Source organism: Drosophila biarmipes, chromosome 3L (assembly GCF_025231255.1).
Source record: "Drosophila biarmipes strain raj3 chromosome 3L, RU_DBia_V1.1, whole genome shotgun sequence".
NCBI classification, from domain to species: domain Eukaryota; kingdom Metazoa; phylum Arthropoda; class Insecta; order Diptera; family Drosophilidae; genus Drosophila; species Drosophila biarmipes.
Genome location: NC_066613.1, coordinates 23,536,955 through 23,554,179, shown reverse-complemented (window position 1 = coordinate 23,554,179; position 17,225 = coordinate 23,536,955). Strand labels below are relative to the sequence as shown.

General features: G+C 50.4%; 5 protein-coding genes across 7 annotated transcripts; 1 reads left to right on the top strand and 4 right to left on the bottom strand.

Moving 5' to 3' along the window:
• Positions 1-3: 3 nt before the first annotated feature.
• LOC108034920 (ubiquitin carboxyl-terminal hydrolase isozyme L5) lies at positions 4-1,485 on the bottom strand. Of its 2 annotated transcripts, XM_017110176.3 has the most exons (3): positions 1,452-1,485; positions 1,286-1,391; positions 4-1,202 (listed from the first exon to the last, which is right to left on the bottom strand). In XM_017110176.3, the coding sequence occupies exons 2-3, from the start codon at positions 1,359-1,361 to the stop codon at positions 304-306; spliced, it is 975 nt and encodes a 324-aa protein (XP_016965665.1). In that variant the 5' UTR covers positions 1,362-1,391; positions 1,452-1,485; the 3' UTR covers positions 4-303. The 2 variants fall into 2 exon arrangements, with proteins under 2 accessions (XP_016965665.1, XP_050742713.1); XM_050886756.1 differs by having other exon boundaries at positions 1,286-1,475.
• Positions 1,486-1,557: 72 nt separating this feature from the next.
• Positions 1,558-10,844, top strand: LOC108034976 (titin). The gene is made up of 4 exons (XM_017110294.3): positions 1,558-2,136; positions 2,851-9,307; positions 9,367-9,525; positions 9,582-10,844. Exons 1-4 carry the CDS (start codon positions 1,988-1,990, stop codon positions 9,891-9,893), a joined length of 7,077 nt encoding a protein of 2,358 aa, XP_016965783.1. The 5' UTR covers positions 1,558-1,987; the 3' UTR covers positions 9,894-10,844.
• LOC108034977 (F-box only protein 28) lies at positions 10,740-12,128 on the bottom strand. The gene is made up of 3 exons (XM_017110295.3): positions 11,951-12,128; positions 11,752-11,879; positions 10,740-11,678 (listed from the first exon to the last, which is right to left on the bottom strand). The coding sequence occupies exons 1-3, from the start codon at positions 12,032-12,034 to the stop codon at positions 10,943-10,945; spliced, it is 948 nt and encodes a 315-aa protein (XP_016965784.1). The 5' UTR covers positions 12,035-12,128; the 3' UTR covers positions 10,740-10,942.
• Positions 12,129-12,428: 300 nt separating this feature from the next.
• LOC108034596 (uncharacterized) lies at positions 12,429-13,372 on the bottom strand. The gene is made up of 3 exons (XM_017109529.3): positions 13,233-13,372; positions 12,627-12,964; positions 12,429-12,568 (listed from the first exon to the last, which is right to left on the bottom strand). Exons 1-3 carry the CDS (start codon positions 13,305-13,307, stop codon positions 12,460-12,462), a joined length of 522 nt encoding a protein of 173 aa, XP_016965018.1. The 5' UTR covers positions 13,308-13,372; the 3' UTR covers positions 12,429-12,459.
• Positions 13,373-13,678: 306 nt separating this feature from the next.
• Positions 13,679-16,452, bottom strand: LOC108034595 (uncharacterized). Of its 2 annotated transcripts, XR_007763827.1 has the most exons (6): positions 16,032-16,452; positions 15,810-15,962; positions 14,729-14,978; positions 14,473-14,657; positions 14,057-14,414; positions 13,679-13,993 (listed from the first exon to the last, which is right to left on the bottom strand). XR_007763827.1 is itself a non-coding variant. In XM_017109527.3 (5 exons), exons 1-5 carry the CDS (start codon positions 16,131-16,133, stop codon positions 14,346-14,348), a joined length of 759 nt encoding a protein of 252 aa, XP_016965016.1. In that variant the 5' UTR covers positions 16,134-16,452; the 3' UTR covers positions 13,679-14,345. The 2 variants fall into 2 exon arrangements, 1 of the variants encoding a protein (XP_016965016.1); XM_017109527.3 differs by having other exon boundaries at positions 13,679-14,414.
• Between the last annotated feature and the right edge of the window lie 773 nt (positions 16,453-17,225).

Below are 17,225 nucleotides of genomic sequence, written 5' to 3'. Positions count from 1 at the left end.
TCGTTTTCTTTACGTTACCGAAACTGTTTATTTAAATTTCTCACTATAGGTATTTAGGTATATTTAGCTTAACACGCAGAAGTGCGTACGATTAACTGGCAGAGAGCAGGATATTTGATTGATTGTAAAAACTAAAGTACGGTACAAAGGCAGTTTCACCTAACTACTACAGAGCAATATTAACCGGCTCTCCTCCGTCTCCTCGACTCAATCTGTGATCTGTTCCTTTCGGTTTTACTTCTGAACTCGCAGCAATTTGGAATTGCCCATTGGGAGATAGATAGATGTGTGTACTGTAAATGCCTAGTTGGTCTCCTTCTTGCGCTGCGCCTGCTCGCGATCCAGCGCCCGCTGCTTGGCCTTCTCGTAGATGGGCATCAGCTGGCCGGTCTCGCCCAGCATCTTCAGCAGCTCCACGATGAAGGGCAAGTAGTTGTGCTTGCGCCGCACATTCTCCACCTTGTAGCGCTTCTTCTTCTGGATCTCGTACTGGATGTAGGTGCGCAAACTGCTGATCTCCGTCTGCCGGTCCTCCTCGGTGTCCATGGCATTGGGGGCCGGATTGAGCAGCTTGTCGATCTGCTGCTCGTAGATGCGCTGTCTGTCCGAGATCAGGGCCATCAGATTGAAATGAATCTCGCCGTCGCTGTAGCGCTGCATGCGCTTCTCTATGATGGGACGCACCACATCGATCCAGTTCTGCTCCGGCCTAATCTCGCCCAGATCAATGGGTCCCTCGCGCAGGCCGTCGAGCTCGTACAGCCGGCCGCCAATGGGCATGTAGCCCACAAAGTGGTACACATCCTCGTCCTTGTTCTGGTTCTTCATGTCCAGCTCGAAGAGCGTCTGGCGGGCAAAGGAGTTGTGCACCGTGCGGATCTGGCTGGCGTTGCTCAGGGTCAGTCCCTTGTTGTAGGGATCGAAGCACTGGCAGAACTCCTTGAAGTTGGTCAGGGTCTCGCCCAGCTTGATATCCTCGTGCTCCAGGTTCATGAGCAGGCTCAGGATCGCCTGCGTGGCGCAGGCATTGTTGATCACCTGCTTGGCAAAGAAGATGTTCTCGCGATCCAGGACTACTTTGCCAGCGGGCTCGTCCTCCTGCACCCACTTGAACAGGAAGATCAGGCCGTGGATGGGCTCCAGATTCTTGAAGGACTCGCTGTCCAGGCTCCATATCTCCTCCACCTGGGCGCCATCGCAGCCTAGTTGCACAGAAATCACCATTATTAGCTTTTTGCAATCAACCAATTGCCGGCGTCGCTGGCAAAGCGCGCCAATAACTCACCGAATTCGCGAATCAGCTCTGTGAACACTCCGGGATCGGACTCGATGAGACACCAATTACCAGCACCGTCGCCCATTTTCCTTGCAATTACTTAATTATCTCTCTGCTGTGGGTTTAACCAAAAAAATGCTTTTACTGCACAGTACGAAATTTTATGTCAACTCACAGAGGTTCGAGCTTGCCGGATCCAAACGAAACCCCCCGATCTGGCCACCTGTTTGCGCAGCCCTGGCTACAAAGTATGGCAACGCCGCCGTCCGCCATGACACAAAGCAAAAGCGGTGTAAGAAGAAGCAGAAGACGAAAAAAATATGTGCAAGCAAATCTCGCGAATAAAAAATGAAATTTGCAGCACTTGCCGTGTGTGAAATGTGAACGCAGAGTGCACTACACAACAACGAGACAATAATCAGCATTTTAGTGTTTATTTCGAGGGCCGAGACCACCGCTGAATCGCCGAAAAGATGAAGCGAAAATACGAAAATTGCCTGCTGCAGCAGAGGCAGCAACAAAAGCGCTATTTGCTGTAGATATATACATATATATATGTACAATATACATATATGCAAATCTCTACATAAGCACGGCGGTGAATTGGATAAGCGATAATAAATATCATCAATAATAATAATAGTAACCATTAATTGAACGTACGAGGGCGCGCGAGCGAGAGAAAAAGAGGCGCGAAAAGTTGGCAACAAAATGGTTGTCTCCAAAGACAACAACAAGCGTCGCCGCAAGGAGACGGAGACGCCTCCACCGCCTCCGCCCGTCCCGCCCACCGCCGCCTCCTCGCTGGCTCCTCCGTCGGCGGTGGCGGCCATCGAGTCCTCCCCCGAAATGCCCAAGAGGTGAGTCCAAGTGTCCCATTGATGGTGCTCATCCAGTCACATATATACGTGTGTGGCACTGCGGAGATGACGTCGCAGCGTTGCTCGATTGGAATGGCAAGCGGAGGGGGTGGGAGTGGGGAGTGTGGGTGCCAGGGGGAGTCACTGCTGGGCGGGCGGGGACGGGGGCAGTGCTCAGTTGTATAAGCCAGCGTCAACAGCGTGTCGTGGCGTTGTTGTTTTCCTCCACGAAGGGGTGTTTCGCATCCGCCGCTTTTGGTGGGGCGCGGAGCTGGGGGAGATCTCCCCCTCGACCAGGTGCACATATATATACAGTGGTTAGTCACTAAGCTGAATATTCGGCCGAGATAATTAGGCAATATTTACCTCTGTGAATTTCGTAAACTACGTCGTGGGTTCTTTAAGACAATTCTCAATGTATTTTGCGATTAAATACATTTTTCAACTTTTTCAATCCTCTGATAAAGAAATTAATGTAAATAAAAATAGACATTAGTCATAATAGATTTTTAAATTTAAAAAATTTTTTTTTTTTGTTTTGAACCATCTTATCAAGTTTTTGCTGACCTGAACTTCTTATCGAATGACCCCTGTTTATGATGCCTTGTAATTCGAATCCCCGTTGCGTTTATTATGATCTTAAATTTGCACACTGTTGCCTTGCTTTCAATTGGAAATCTCTCACACCGCTTTTATCTCACCTTTCATTTGCAGGACGAAGGTCCAGGCTCAGCGAAAGTTCGCCCAGGGACAGAGTGCGCCCAGCAGCTCCTCGAGCCTCGCCTACAGCGCAGCAGCAGCGGCATCAGCCGGGCCCAGCACCTCCGGCGCGGATAGCTCCCAGCCGCCCATCGAGATCCTGCCCAACAAGTGCCCCAAGGCGCAGGATTTTCTCACCTTTCTGTGCTTTCGCGGCACCCCGGCACTGCCCGCCCACCTTGATTTCCTGAACCAGGGCAAGTCCAAGGACGCGGAGGCCAACGCGGCTGGAGCCAACAATAACAACAATGCCAAAAAGGCCAACAACAGTCGAGCGGGCCTGGCGGCCAACAAAAAGAAGCGGGGTCGCCCAGCCAAAGGAGCCGCCAGGAAGGTGGATGCGGTAGTCGCTGTACCCGAGCCCACTGAGCAGAAGCCCTCGCAAACAGAAAAAGCAGCCAGTGATAAAACCAATCTCATTGCAGCCGGAGCGCCTGAGACTCCGTCGCCAACTCCTACTCCTGTGCTGCCGGGAGCGGTGCGCAAACGAGCGGAGGTCGTCACCGATGGCAATCGGCGAGGAGCCAGAGGCAGGGCGGCAGCCGGAGCAAGTGCTACTCCTGAAAAGGCAGTACCAGCACCAGCAGCAGCCTCATCATCCAACGATAACAAGCGCCGCTCTAATCGCGCCAGCGCCAAGGAAAGTAAACCCATTATAGATGATGACAACTCGGAGGATTTCGATGAACAAGATCTCTTGGACGAGTACATCTCGCGCAATGGGGAGGAGGTCGAGGCAGATAGTCCTGTTAAGGCAGAACCCACCAAGCGAGGACGACCCTCGGCGGGCAAGAAAGCAGAGCAGAGCAAAGCAGAGCCCACCTTGGAAGCCCAGGCAGCTTCGAAGGACAAGGCGCCCGTGAAGCGCGTTAGGCAACGGGAGTCGCCCATTTTTATACCCTCACCCGAGTCCTCTGGCCGCATGACAAGACAGCGCGCTTTTTTCGAGCCCGTCAAGGTTCCACCGCACCAGGAGGGACCTGCTACCCCGGAGCCGCCAAAAGAAGAGCCCAAAAAAGAACCCGAACCGCCACCTAACAAACCGGAAAAGGAACCAGAGCCTACTAAGCAGCTAAAGGAGGCCAAGGAGAAGACAAATTCCAGTATTTATGCCAAAGACGCGAAGCAGCAGCTGGAGAACGGAGACAGTCAACATGGTGCGGCGGGCAAGGGAAAGAAAAGTCTGAATGTCTTTGATTTCAGTTCCGATGACGAACAGCCGTTGGCCAAGTCCATCAAGCTAAAAAAGGGCGCTAAAGGAGCGAGTCCCAAGAAAGGTGCGGCTGCGGCAGCTGCTCCCGCGGCCAGGAATCGCAAGACGGCAGCAAAAAAGCTCGAGAAGGAGAAGGAAATCGAGAAGCAACAAGAAATGGAAAAGCAGAAGGAAAAGGAGCAAGAAAAAGAAAAGGTCAAGGAAAAAAGGGACAAAGAGAAGGAGAAGGAAAAGGAGCCTGTGCCAGAGAGTAAAGTGGAGGATCCGCCCAGTGGGGGGAAAAGAGGGAAAGCTGGCAAAAAGAAAGCAGAAGACGCTCCTGCTGATGAGCAGGAGTTGGCGCCACCCTCCTCGAAGAAAGCCGCCACCAATGCCCGCGGCTCACGAAAGTCTGCGAAAAGCAAGGCTTCCGAGGATTCCGTTGAGCTAGAACCTCAGCGGACGCAGCGTCCCTCCCGCAAAACCAAGGAAGCGGCGGCCATCTACATGGGCATCATTGGCCACAAACTGCAGCTGGCCGACGACGAAGAGGACGACCTGTCAATGAGCAGCTTTCCTGACATACCCAATGTCAAGGAGATGGAGAAGATGGAAAACGAAATCAAGCGAAATGCGGCGGGAAAGTTAAACGTGCCGGAGGCCTCGACGGTGCCTTCGGCAGGTAAATCATCCCGTAAGCCGTCGCCCTTACCCAAGGAATCGCCAGTCACTGCTCCGGTAGAAGCCACCCGTGATGAGACTCCCTCCCCGCCAGAAGTCGAGGAGGAGAAGCCACCGCCCCCAGCCCGACGTGGACGTCCGCCCAAGCTGGGGAAGGCCTCCGCGACCGCTCAACCCCCCAAACAGCCCATCGAGGGCATGCTGGTCAAGAAGGGCTCCCTGGCCAAGATGGCCGAGCAGCAGGCCAAGCCCAAAGCCAAGTCCGAACATTCAAAAGTCGACTCCGATGAGGAGGAGGACTTTCTCATCAACGAGGAACTTAACGAGACCAAGCGCAAGCTAGAGAAGAGCTTTAGCGATTCGGACGATGAACCGTTGGCCATCAAAGTGCCAGTGGTGGCGACCAAGGAGAAGGAAGTATCGCCACCGAAGATGCCCAGTCCACCGCCTAAACTGATGCCGGTTCCATCGCCAATCTCTGTGCCCACACCTTCAGTTTCGATGGCTCCATCACTGGCCGTGTCCAGTACACAGCCAGCCACCACTAGCACCACCCAACTGACCATGCTTCCATTGACGGCCAAGGCTACGCCAACGCTGGGCACTATGCCGATGTTTCCATGCATGCATGCCAGCTATTCACCGCTCAAGACCATGGAGAAGAAGCCGCCGGTGCCCACGTCCAAGATTCTGAACGTACCCGCCACCTATGCGCTGCCGGGAAGTGCCAGTGGAGCTGTGGGTTTCCCGAAGACCTCCTCGTATCTGCCGCAGGCATCGCCCCACTACCATTCCGGCTATGTGCGACCACCGCCGACGCCCACTCATCAGTTTGGCGGCGGAGCGCCGTCTGGAAGTAAAACTCCCTCCCAGGGCTCATCGCCGCTGAAATATCAGACGCCACCGACCACCTATCCGCCGCCCATAGAGGCGTATCAATGTCCCAAGATCAACCCGAACTTTCTGACGCCCAAGTACGAGCGGAGTCCACTGCCAAGATCATCGACCAGCAGCTTTCCAAGTCCATCGCCGGTGAAGTTTATGCCGACATCGGGAACGACAGCCACCACAGTGGGTACGCCCTCGTCTGCCACAAAGAGCCCTTTGGCACCACCGCCGCCATCTCCTCCGGTCAGCCAGGTTGCGATTCAGACGTCGAGCTTAAATCTTAGCATGAGCATTGCAGCTACAGTAAGTGCAGCTCCAATGTCTGTGGCTTCCACGTCAGCGGCAGCGGCACATCAGGCGACAGTGGCAGCCACAGTAACAGCCACGTCCACGCCACCGCCTGCGCACAGCAATAGTGCAGCAACTGGAGGAGCAGCAGGGGCAAACTCTGATCCCCTGAAAGACGAGATTGGGAGTATTCTGGCGCAAGCCACACTAATGCCCAGCAAAGAAGAGTCGGGCAAGATCTTCGGCATTGCCAGTGTGAGTTTGGCCCAGAGTTCTGGACCGGACAACACCAAGTGCACCCTGGGCAAGTGTGGATCTATCCACAAGCCTGTGCTGGGGCCTGTGGTGCCCACAGAGGGTTACTTTGGCGACCAGCTGTCCAGCAAAGAACGGCGCAAGGCGAAGGTCAATATGACGCACGAACAGATTCAGAAGTGGCTCATTGAGTGCTCATCCAACCCGGATGAAATCCAAGACGACTTGGATGACGATTTCGATGACAGCTTAAGACCCCAGCAATCTACTACTCCGCCGCCCACGAGAGATGACAAGGAGTTAAGTGCGAGCTTCAGTTCGTCGTCGAAAAATACGCGCGGTGATCTGGGTAAAAGTGAGAGTGCCTGGTCGGCCAAGGGGCCATCTCTAAAGGCCACGCCTGTGCTGGTCACGCCGCCTAGTCGCAAGGAGCAGCAGGAACAGGCGGATGGCAAGGACTGTGATGCTTTGGACTACGACAAGTCCTCCACACCTGTAAATCTCACACAGAAGATCACACCCAATGAGTCGGCGACTCTTGACAAGAAAGTCAACGATCGAAAGGGCAAGGAGTCGGTTAAAGCTGCAGCATCCAAGGCTGCTACTCAGCCAAGAAGTGCTGCTGCCACTCCTCCAACTCCCATTTCTTCTACACCCACACCTGTATCTCTCACGCCATCTAAGAGCAGTCCCACTCCACCGCCAGCCATCAAGCAGAAACCGGAGAAGGGCAAGCGGAATGCCGCTGCTAGTGGAAGTGCAACTTCAATAGTTTCTCCGCCCGCTGCACCTACTCCACCCAATCCCAAGCGAACGCCTGTGTACAACCAAAAGAACGCCAAGGCGCAGCAACAACAGACGGAGACCAAGCCCGCAGCGAATCCTCCAAGCGCCTCGGGAGCCAAACGGGAATCGGTTTATGCCTTCAGCAAGGAGGAAGACACATCCACCAAGACGGGCAATCGTCGACGGGCCGAGCCCACTCAAGTTCCTGCCCCAGTTCCAGTGTCCAATGCGTTGAGTGAACGATCTCCAACCAAAAAGCGAGCAGCAGCCGCAGCGGCAGCCACGGCGGTCCAACTAACGCTGAGTCCCACGGAGAACTGCAAGATCGAGAGCAAACCCAAGGCGGCAACTGGAAGGGGAGGCAAAAAGCAACAGCAGCAGGCTGCCGCTCCACCTGCACCTGCACCTGCACCACCCGTAGAAGCCAGTGGAGGTGGGGACTCGGATGCAGAGGGAGCCACCTTCTACATACCCCTTCAGGGAGCTGGAGTGGGAGGCAGTGGCGATGGTGGCATTCAAGGAGTGGCGGTAAAACTTGGACGAGAGGGTCCCGATGGCCCGAATCAAAAGGTGGTGATGCAAGCCACTTTGGTGACCAAGGCACAGATGGATACCAACTCAAAACCACTGCCAGAGTCGCTGAATACGAACGAGCTGGTGAAGACGTTACTCCATGCGGCCAGCAATGATGCGGCCTCAACGACCACAAGTCTCAAGAGCTTGCCCAAGGCGAGTACGTCGGCAGCAGCGGGAGCAGGCACTGTACCTGGTGCATCGAGCTTGGTGCGCGTGAACTCCAACTCGTCGCTTTTCTCCGGTTCGGCGAAATCTCGTACAGCTGCACAGACGAGCTCCACGGCAGCGGCAGTGGCTAAGAAGTACAAGGATGACACGCCCATTAAGATGGCCAACAATACGGCTTTCCCGCGACACGATGATCCCACCCAAATGGTGGAAGCGCCCATCTTCCGGCCAACGGAGAAGGAGTTTGCCGATCCCATTGAGTTCATCGAGCGTATCACACCGATAGCGGCCAGGTTTGGCATCTGCAAGATCATTCCGCCGGCCAGCTTTAAGCCGGAATGTCGAATCTCAGATGAGATGCGCTTCACGGCCTACAATCAGTATGTGCACAAGATGCTCCACCGTTGGGGACCGAGTGCCAAGGAGCTGAGTGCAATCAAGAAATACCTGGCTACCCAGAGCATCGTAATGAATCACCCTCCGTGGATCGGTGGAATGGAGGTGGATCTGCCGCGATTGTATCACACGGTCCAGGAGCTGGGCGGCCTTAAGGAAGTGATCGAAAAGAAGAAGTGGGCCCGCGTGGCAGAGGAGATGTGCATACCGAAGCTGGCCCAGGATCGGGTGACCAAGCTGGACGACATATACTGCAAGTACCTGTTGCCCTACGATACCTTGTCGCCGGCGGAGCGCCAGAAGCTCTTCGACGAGGTCGAGGCGGACTGGGCCAAGCGGGAGGCACGAGCGCGTCGAAATGCGGACCGATTCGTCAACACGGAGAGCGTGTCCAACGAGGAGGACGATCTGAGCAGCGACGAGGACGAAGAGTCCGAGGAGGAGATCGACGGCGTGTCCATGGAGTGCATCGTGAAGGGAAGGAGCATGCCCCTCAGCCAGTTCTACAGGATTGCCCGGAATACGATGGCGCTGTGGTTCAAGAGCACCGATCCAACGGTAAATGAGGTGGAAGCGGAGTTCTGGCGCCACGTAGCCGTGCGTGATAGCCATGTGTGCGTCCACTCGGGCTCCATCGATAGCTCGGGCTGGGGTTATGGCTTCCCCAGTCCGGGTCCCAAGGGCAAAGGTTCCAACTATGCCAGGCATCCGTGGAACCTCAAGGTACTGACCAACAATTCTGGCTCCGTTCTGCGCTCACTGGGTCCCGTCATGGGCGTCACCGTTCCAACGCTTCACGTGGGCATGCTCTTCTCCGCCTGCTGCTGGTACAGGGATCCACATGGCCTGTCCTGGATCGAGTACCTACACACCGGTGCCTCCAAGCTGTGGTACGGAATACCGGACGATCAGAGCGCGAACTTCCGATCGGCCCTGACGTCGCTGATCCCGACGCACTGCCAGAACAAGACAATCTGGTTGCCCTGTGATACGGTGATGGTTCCACCGCACATGCTCACGGACCGAGGGGTATCCCTGTGTCGCATCGAGCAAAAACCGGGCGAGTTTATTGTGGTATTCCCTCGGGCCTACACCTCGAGTCTGGCCACTGGCTATGTGGTTTCCGAGAGCGTTTACTTTGCCACCATGTCCTGGCTGGATTTGGCCAAGGATGATTTCAGGGTGAGTGTAATTAACTGCTCTGCACTTGGATTGAACTAATTTCTACATTTCTGATTTAGGACATCCACGAGAGCTGTGAACCAGCCATGTTCTCGCTGGAGCAACTGCTGTTTGCCTTGGGCTACGACCAGCGGGTCAACTCGGAAGCCCTGCATCAAATGTTGCCAATGCTTAATGATGTTTGCGAGAAGGAATCCGCTGCCAGAGAGCAACTAAGGGTGAGTAATAAAATGGGGTTTCCTTGAATTATTTATTTATGCCTTCATCGTTTTAGGCTGCTGGCGTAACATCCACCGAAAAGGTGCAAGCGGAGAAGAGCCAGAAGGCCAAGAAGCAGCAGCAGCCGCCATACAAGTCCATCGAGAGCGAATGCGACCTGTGCCGCGCCAACCTGTATATATCGATGGTGCGCACCGAGGACGGCAACATCTATTGCCTCCAGCATGCGCTGAAGAACCTCAACAACGGCAACATCCAGGCCAAGCAATGCAAGCTTATCTACGCGTACAACGTGGATGATATACAGCAGCTAATACGACAGCTGCAGGAGAAGATCAACCACAAGGCGGCGGTGAAGAAAAAGTAGCATCGTCGGCGTCGTTACTAATCGGCGGCGCAAGAAAGATACAGACGACACGGACAGATAGAGATTCCGATAAGACTATGGATTAGGCACACCGCGCTGATGTACATATAAGGCAATGTGTATACGTATGTGATTCGCCATCGCTAGAGAGCAGCTAAACTGATAATTGGGTGAAATATAGTGATGACCACGAGTTGATGCACAGATCGTTGGGACAGCGAGCCCCAAACACACACATAAATTAAAGCAACGTTTATCTCCCAGTTGACTAACTGACACTATTACTAACTTGTATGATAAGAGCGTAGGATCGATCGGATATAGGGATGTAAATGTTTACATTTCAACACGGCAATGCTTTCAGTTTTGACTAGTTTATACTTTATAACGATAAGAAGTTTGCAATGATTTTTGTTTTCCATTTGGTTTTTTTGTTATGCAATATGTACCCCTGCCCAGAAAATGTTATTAACCCCCCCATTTGTGTTACTGTATATAGAGAGCCTAGTATATGTACGTAGTTAGCTTTCGTATTAAGTCAGAGACCCTCAAAGAAACCATGCTAACGTGTTGCAATTTCTACTACCTTTTTAATGTTAAGCTATCGAGTAATTACCATAGCATCGTAGAACACCGGAGCGCAAATATCCACCCACATAGAGCGGTAGATTCAACACTAACGATAGCAAGGGACCGTCCTGGGATGGATCTCCGTCAACTAACGAACTAAACGAAAGCCAGAGTTACTATCGATGACTGCAGCTGTGAGTTAGGGGGGGTAAAACCCAAGCCACACTGTTCATTCAACCAAAAACGATACAGACGACATCCATCGAGGACAGGCGATTGCGTAACAGAGAACTTTTCACTAGATGTTCAATGTATTTATATAGTAGTAATACAATATTTAAGTAACAAGTGCAACAATAAATCTTAACGCGATATATCGAAGCTGCACTCTTCAGTTAATGCTACGTACTCCAACTAATAGCTACAATTGTCTGGAGGGGAGTTGTACTTAAAAGCTATTGAGTTATCCTAATCCTTGGCTAGACCTTGGGTTTTTTCAGGGCCGGTGGTAAGCAGTCCGCGCTGGACACCGCCTGCCGTTTGACAGCGCAACTGGGCATGTTGGCCACCACATCCTCCATTTGGCGTTTGAGTTCCGACACCTGGGTGGTTAGTTCTGTGATGCTGGAGAGGGCCTCTTGCAGCCGGCGATCCTGCACCTTGCGGGACAATTCCAGGCTGCGAATCTTTTGCGAAAGTGACCTTTGGAGCTGGTACTGCCTGAGCAGGTGCTTGGACACACGATCCTTTTGCGAGGATTCCGACTGCGAAGGTTTGCTGGCGGAGAGAGGAGCCAATTGAACGATGGCCTGCTGCACGAGACCGTGATCCACTGGCCGACTGATTCCGGTTCTCCTAACGCCACTGAAACTTATGTCACCCAATGCGCTGCAAACCACAAGGCGTGTTCCGGCGGCCGTGGATTCCGCCAACTGTTTCCGGTGTTCCATTTTAAAGTTCACAGCAATCTTCTCGTCAAAATGCTCAATGGCCATGGAGGATATGTCGCGCAGTTCCTGCAGCACCTCATGTGGTCGCAGCTGCTTGGTGGAGGTGCTCAGTATGCGCAGGATGCTGTTGATCTCGTCCAGAACGCGACCCGGTATAAAGCAGCAGATATTGAGGTCAATGAATTTCGAATACGTCATCGTCAGCATCGAAATTCGTGTCTCTATGGAGGTGAGAATGTCCGAGTGGCGGGATAGAATGTGGTTCCTGCAGGGGGCGGGAAAGATAACCCAGTCATTAGAAACATCTCGATGTCTCCCGAACGATAAGGGGGACTCACCTTCGTTCCGACTCCCGTCGAGGCAGCATGGATTTGATGCGCTTGAAGTTCTTGGCATGGGCCAATATGATCTTGTTGAATCCCTTGTTCAAGATCTGCTGGCCGAGGTAGTTAAAAACAGTGCACACCTGGGTGGAAACGTCTAGTTTTAGTCACGGATCACAGAGACACCTGGGGCCGACAAGGTCAGCCAGCTCACCTCTCGCTTTTTGGCCACCTCGTCGTAGGGCATCATCTCCAGGATGTCCAGAATTACCGTTTGCGGCAAGTCTAGCAGATTCATTTTTCTACTTATTTTCTATTTTCGAGACACGGATTTTATTCGAGAATATTGCTATTGTTTTTATAAGGCAGTGATAACAGTTGTGTGAAAATCCCAAAACGCACCCTACCTCCGCGGAATACCACGCTCATCCAAAATATACCAACAGTAATCTGGTATATACTGTACCGTTATTTTATTTGAATTCTGGAGTTTTAAGGATTGAAAATATTTTGAAAGATTTTTGTTTTTCAAAACGATTTTTTAACATAAAAACTTAACAATTTACAATGTATTTACATCTCAAATTTCCCACAACTTTAAAAATTGTACTCTTGAGTTGAGGATAGGTAATTTTTTTTTTTAAGGAAAGGAAAATTTATTTTCGATTTATTTACAAAATGGGAAACAACAATAACAAAATGAGAATGAGGATCAAAATAAAATTAAGCTTGTATCAGAAACTTGCTAGCGTCATGAATGTCATTAGGATAAGGTTCCAGCTCAGGCTTCTTCTTGGGAAAGTAGGGGTTGTGCTCGGGATCGGCATTCAAGCTGAGGGAAAAGTAAGGAATGTCATAATTAGGTGACGTGATAGAAAGTTCCAGCTTACTGGTAGAAATTAGTGGCCTCCTCGCACTTGACGTTGTACCACCAGTCGCAGGCGAACTCCTTCTGGTTGAAGATGGTTCCATTGGTGCAGAGGAACTTGGCGCCCTGCTCGCCCTCGCGTCCATCGTGGCACACGTGGTAGGCCTGGCAGCCCGTCTCCAGGTTGGCGTACATTCCGGGAGTGGCCGGAACATTGTGGCAGCTGAAGTGGGTGTGCGGCACCTCATGGTAGACCGGATAGTCCACGCCCGGAACGCCGGGTATCTTGTTCAGATCCTGCTTCTCCTCGTGATGCTGCGAGTGTTCCGGTTGCGGCGGATTGAATAGGTAGCCGAATTTCTGTAAACATATCAAATGTTTGCCATTGCATAAGACAGCCACAGCTCGTGCCCCAATCCGGTTTCGTACCCCCAATCCCCGCCTGGCACTGCCTCATTATGGCCCCCTACTCGTCTGCACATACATACATTGCATGTTACAATTTTTGGGTCAAAAGTGAACGTGGCTAAGACACCCAGAGCTTTGTCAATTGGGGCGGCGCACGCTCCTCTTAATTGATTCTTCAGCATAATTATACACTCGAGATGGCCCGATCCCCAATCCTCACCTGAACTTCGACGGCCACAGCGGCTCCGATCATCACGACTATGAGCCAGCAAGAGAAACAGCCCAGCCTTGCCATCGTATATCTAAAGTATCAAGTCGGTAGCTTGCAGATTTTGAAGTTGGGGAGAGTCGACCGCTCGAGTTGGGTTTGAAAATCACACTGAGCTGCAGTTTTCCAGCGGCGGCCACTTGAGCCGGGAGCTTTCAAGGGTACCGATCCGATTTTCGTAACGGCTTCGATTTTCGCACTGGTGGAAGCTGTTGGCCCAAGCTTTTTCCTTCCCATTGGCCAATTACTTAGCTCTGCTTCAATTGTTGCCAAAGTAAACGAACCCCACTGGCAGCCCAATGCTCCCCCATAATTATGATGTATGACTAGATGATTTGGGAATGTACAATGCAGCTCGGGCTGGGGTTTATTTTGCAAGATATTCGTACAAATTGTTTACGCTTAACTAGCTAAAAGCGATGAATTCCCATTTCGCTCGGCCTGGCTTAGACGCTATAATACGTGGATGGGTTGGCAAGCGATGGGTGGATGCAACTGGCTACACAGAACGAAATTTACTTACTTTACTTTACTTCTTTTGACGATCTTTCTTTTGATTATAATGAATATTTTATAATGAGTGATAACAACGATTTTTAAAGCAGCAAAGTGGAGGAGAAATATAGATTATTGAGCCTTTTTTACCTTAATTTTGGAATAGCATAGTTTCTTGTTTCAACAATTTTTTTAAAACCTCTAGTGAAAATATTGACCTAAAAAATTTATGAATCAAAATTTTAAACATGTAAGAAAATGATAATTATAAGAGTACATACTCCTTGAATTTTTATTCACTATTAACAATCCAATCTTGTTCTGTATAGATCGGTTTATGAACGAAATTTCTCTCTGAGTATGGGCTGCGCATGAATGGATTGCAAACATGGGAATGGGAATGGAAATGCACTAATCGGTGAGCGGGCGTATGGCAAAAGTTTTGAAATGATATGCACATGGTTAGATAATGCTTATGAGCCACTCGTAAACTTAACTCTTCTCCAGAGATGTTAACATTGGTTATATCCATAAATTCTACTAAATTTGGGCTTTTTCAAAGCACTAAAACTAATAATTCTTGCGGCCCGTTTGCTGCAGGTCCAGCTTGTTCAGCAGATCGTCAAACTCGCTGAAGAGCTAGGTGAAAAGTGGGTTATTACATCAAAGCCCGCGGGAGACGGATGACTGGACTCACATGGGTTGCGCCATAGCTGTCCACATAGGTCTTGCTGCCCCTGGAGGTCTTCTTGAAAGCCGGCAGCGCCGGACTGTGACCGTGCAGCAGATTCACATTCTGATAAGACTGCGCCTTGGCCGATCCGGCCAGTGGGTTCGACTGGCTCTTGCCCACCGTGGGCGCCAGTTCCAGAAAATTGGGCACTGAAAAGGCGGAAGTTGAGGTTGCTTCGGTGATCGTGCTCTTGCCCTGGCCCATCCAAATCGCTACTCACTCTTCTTGGGCTGCAACTTGACCTGATTGAGGAGGGGATTGTGCAACTGGAGCTGCCTGTAGACGGGCAGGGCGTGCTTCGGGGGCACCAGCACGTGCTGGCGACCCACAGCCTGGGGGTACAGGTACGTGGTCTCCACCGTGGGCACCTGGCGGTAGTGGTACCGACCTTCCCGCGGCGTATACCTCCCATCCGAACTCAGGGCGATGTGGAAGACGGTGCGCATGGGTTTGCTGTAGTACTGGTACACCTGGTATTCAGATATTCAAATTAAATATAGAATGTATTTCTATCATGATCAAGTAAATATTCACGGGTAAGCATTCACGAATCAGTTTTACTGTTGAAGACTGTAAAATAGATGTTAAAAATGGTATTTGCTGATTTTTCTTTCTTGAAAAATAGTTAACAGAGTATGCGAGATTTTTATAACCACATTTTTACTCTTTAAAAACATATAAGACGTTAACTCTTATAAGATCTCAGCATGTAAGAACTATAACTATAAAGCGATTCACTGCTTGTTTATTTTCCAATTTGAAATACTCTGCTTTATACTGTCTTAAATCATTGGTTTTGAGTTGAGTACAGCTATTAAATAAAAACTAAATAGTTCTTTGGCAAGATCTTTTATTATCTTCCATAGATTTTGAAGCTTAAACTGAAGCCAATAAAAATAAATCAACCATTTTTACTACACATTTTTATTAATGTGGTAAATTTGCCTAATGCTGGCATAACTATAAATTTGAACTTGAAAATAATCGCACGAAGCGGTTTAAATTTATAAAAAAGCATTACTAAATGATTAATTGATCTGTCCTTAATTTGCCTACTTCGAACATAAATATGGGTGTTGTTATTTTTTGTGCATCAAAAGTCTACAACATAATCTACACAGAGAAAAATAATAATATATTGTCTTTAAAATTCCTATAGTCGATATAAACCCTTCTTGGAATACTCCTCTGTCATAAAGCTAGATGCACCAGGATATTTTTCCTAGACCCGAGGACTTGCCGATCATTATCCTAAGCCTTTTCCGGAAAGGATCTAGGCCAGGCCTCCCGCTGATCCTTACCTGAGGGTTCCGCTGCTCGGGCACTATGCCATCTGGCACGGCGATGCCCTCCTTCTGCAGGCGATTCAGGAACAGACGATCCGTCTCAAAGGCGGTGTCGGGGATCTTGCCGCCCGCATGTGGCAATACTTGTTCCCGATAGATTTGGCGTTTCTTGAAATTGGTTTTCGACAACATTATTTATGATCGTGTTTTACTGTTTCGCAGCTCCGACCTACACACCTTGTGGTTGCGTTCCGCAAACTCGGAGTCTTGGGCAATTATGGACGGGCTGAGACAAAGATATAGCAGGGCGATCGGCAAGATCGCATATGGGGAAGACATTTTCGGGCAGGAATTCGAGCAATTTCCTGATCTGATAGCTGAGAGCTGAAAGGTCAAGTTGATCGACAGGCACTCGCGCGGATCTATAGTCGTAGACGACTTCTGCAGACAGACGTTAAGAGCTCGGTACACAAATCCAGATGCGAGGCATTCTTCGGCGTTCGACGGGTAATTGCACAAGACGAGACGACAGATGAATGACGGGCAGAAAGAACGATCGCGACACGATCACGTGACGACGGTTGCCAAAGCTACCTGGTAAGTGGTTACTACACTATGCTATATGTGATCTCTAGCTTCGATTCCTTTTCCGATCCGATCTGGGAGCTACGTTGTGGTCGCGTCGACGGTGCCAAACATAATGAATGCAAATGCATAAGGCCGATCTCCACCAGCGGTTGCCCTCTGCTCCAAGCGACGCCGTCTGCCGACGCGCTCATCACCATCATCATTATCATCGTGAAAAGCAGCAGCGCCGTTTTATTTTTGGGCTCTGAGCCCTGCCGAATGATTTCCCATTGCTTTGACTTGGTTTTCGAAAAACACAAACTGCTCTTAATATTTGCGGTTTTTACCTGGAAGTCGCAGAAAAATCATTTTAGTCCAATTGCCCCAATTAATCTCAAAGACCCTCGGCCAACATCCGAATCCATAGTGGGATGATGGGTCGGCTACTTGACTTGAAAGTCCGCTGGGATCCCTTGGCCAGCCGTTCGTACATCTTTGTTATACATAATTACGCGATGGTTTCTTGGACATGGCAATTTTTTATGGTCCCCGCAACAACCTTTTTCTTGGCTCGAAAGTGAATGGCTGAATTGGATTGGTTCGCCTGGCCCGAACCTTTTGTTTTTGGCCATTTTCAGTGGTTGCTGATTGCGCCCCCGAGTCAACACTTTTCGTAAACGTTTCATATTTATTGATTGTTTTCGTTATTATTTTAAATATTTGTGTAATTTTTTCCAGCCCACCACTTGCCTTTGAATTGCTTATTTGTCTCGAGAGGTTTTTGATGTTTTCTTTTCAGAAAAGTGAGGTTTTGGCGGTTTATTGGCATGGGGCCTTGAAGGTTTGGGGTATTGTGAAAGTAGA

Excerpts from the sequence above, each read along its gene's own strand:
- LOC108034595 (XM_017109527.3), bottom strand. The coding sequence starts at position 16,133 with ATGTCTTCCCCATATGCGATCTTGCCGATCGCCCTGCTATATCTTTGT. Across the intron at positions 15,963-16,031 it reads TTGCGGAACGCAACCACAAG|AAACGCCAAATCTATCGGGA; the intron begins GTGTGTAGGTCG and ends ACCAATTTCAAG. Across the intron at positions 14,979-15,809 it reads CCGAGCAGCGGAACCCTCAG|GTGTACCAGTACTACAGCAA; the intron begins GTAAGGATCAGC and ends TCTGAATACCAG.
- LOC108034976 (XM_017110294.3), top strand. The coding sequence starts at position 1,988 with ATGGTTGTCTCCAAAGACAACAACAAGCGTCGCCGCAAGGAGACGGAG. Across the intron at positions 9,308-9,366 it reads TGGCCAAGGATGATTTCAGG|GACATCCACGAGAGCTGTGA; the intron begins GTGAGTGTAATT and ends TTTCTGATTTAG. Across the intron at positions 9,526-9,581 it reads CTGCCAGAGAGCAACTAAGG|GCTGCTGGCGTAACATCCAC; the intron begins GTGAGTAATAAA and ends TCATCGTTTTAG.
- LOC108034596 (XM_017109529.3), bottom strand. The coding sequence starts at position 13,307 with ATGGCAAGGCTGGGCTGTTTCTCTTGCTGGCTCATAGTCGTGATGATC. Across the intron at positions 12,965-13,232 it reads CTGTGGCCGTCGAAGTTCAG|AAATTCGGCTACCTATTCAA; the intron begins GTGAGGATTGGG and ends ATATGTTTACAG. Across the intron at positions 12,569-12,626 it reads GAGGCCACTAATTTCTACCA|CTTGAATGCCGATCCCGAGC; the intron begins GTAAGCTGGAAC and ends CTTTTCCCTCAG.
- LOC108034920 (XM_017110176.3), bottom strand. The coding sequence starts at position 1,361 with ATGGGCGACGGTGCTGGTAATTGGTGTCTCATCGAGTCCGATCCCGGA. Across the intron at positions 1,203-1,285 it reads AGAGCTGATTCGCGAATTCG|GCTGCGATGGCGCCCAGGTG; the intron begins GTGAGTTATTGG and ends CTGTGCAACTAG.
- LOC108034977 (XM_017110295.3), bottom strand. The coding sequence starts at position 12,034 with ATGAATCTGCTAGACTTGCCGCAAACGGTAATTCTGGACATCCTGGAG. Across the intron at positions 11,880-11,950 it reads AGGTGGCCAAAAAGCGAGAG|GTGTGCACTGTTTTTAACTA; the intron begins GTGAGCTGGCTG and ends GTTTCCACCCAG. Across the intron at positions 11,679-11,751 it reads CGACGGGAGTCGGAACGAAG|GAACCACATTCTATCCCGCC; the intron begins GTGAGTCCCCCT and ends CGCCCCCTGCAG.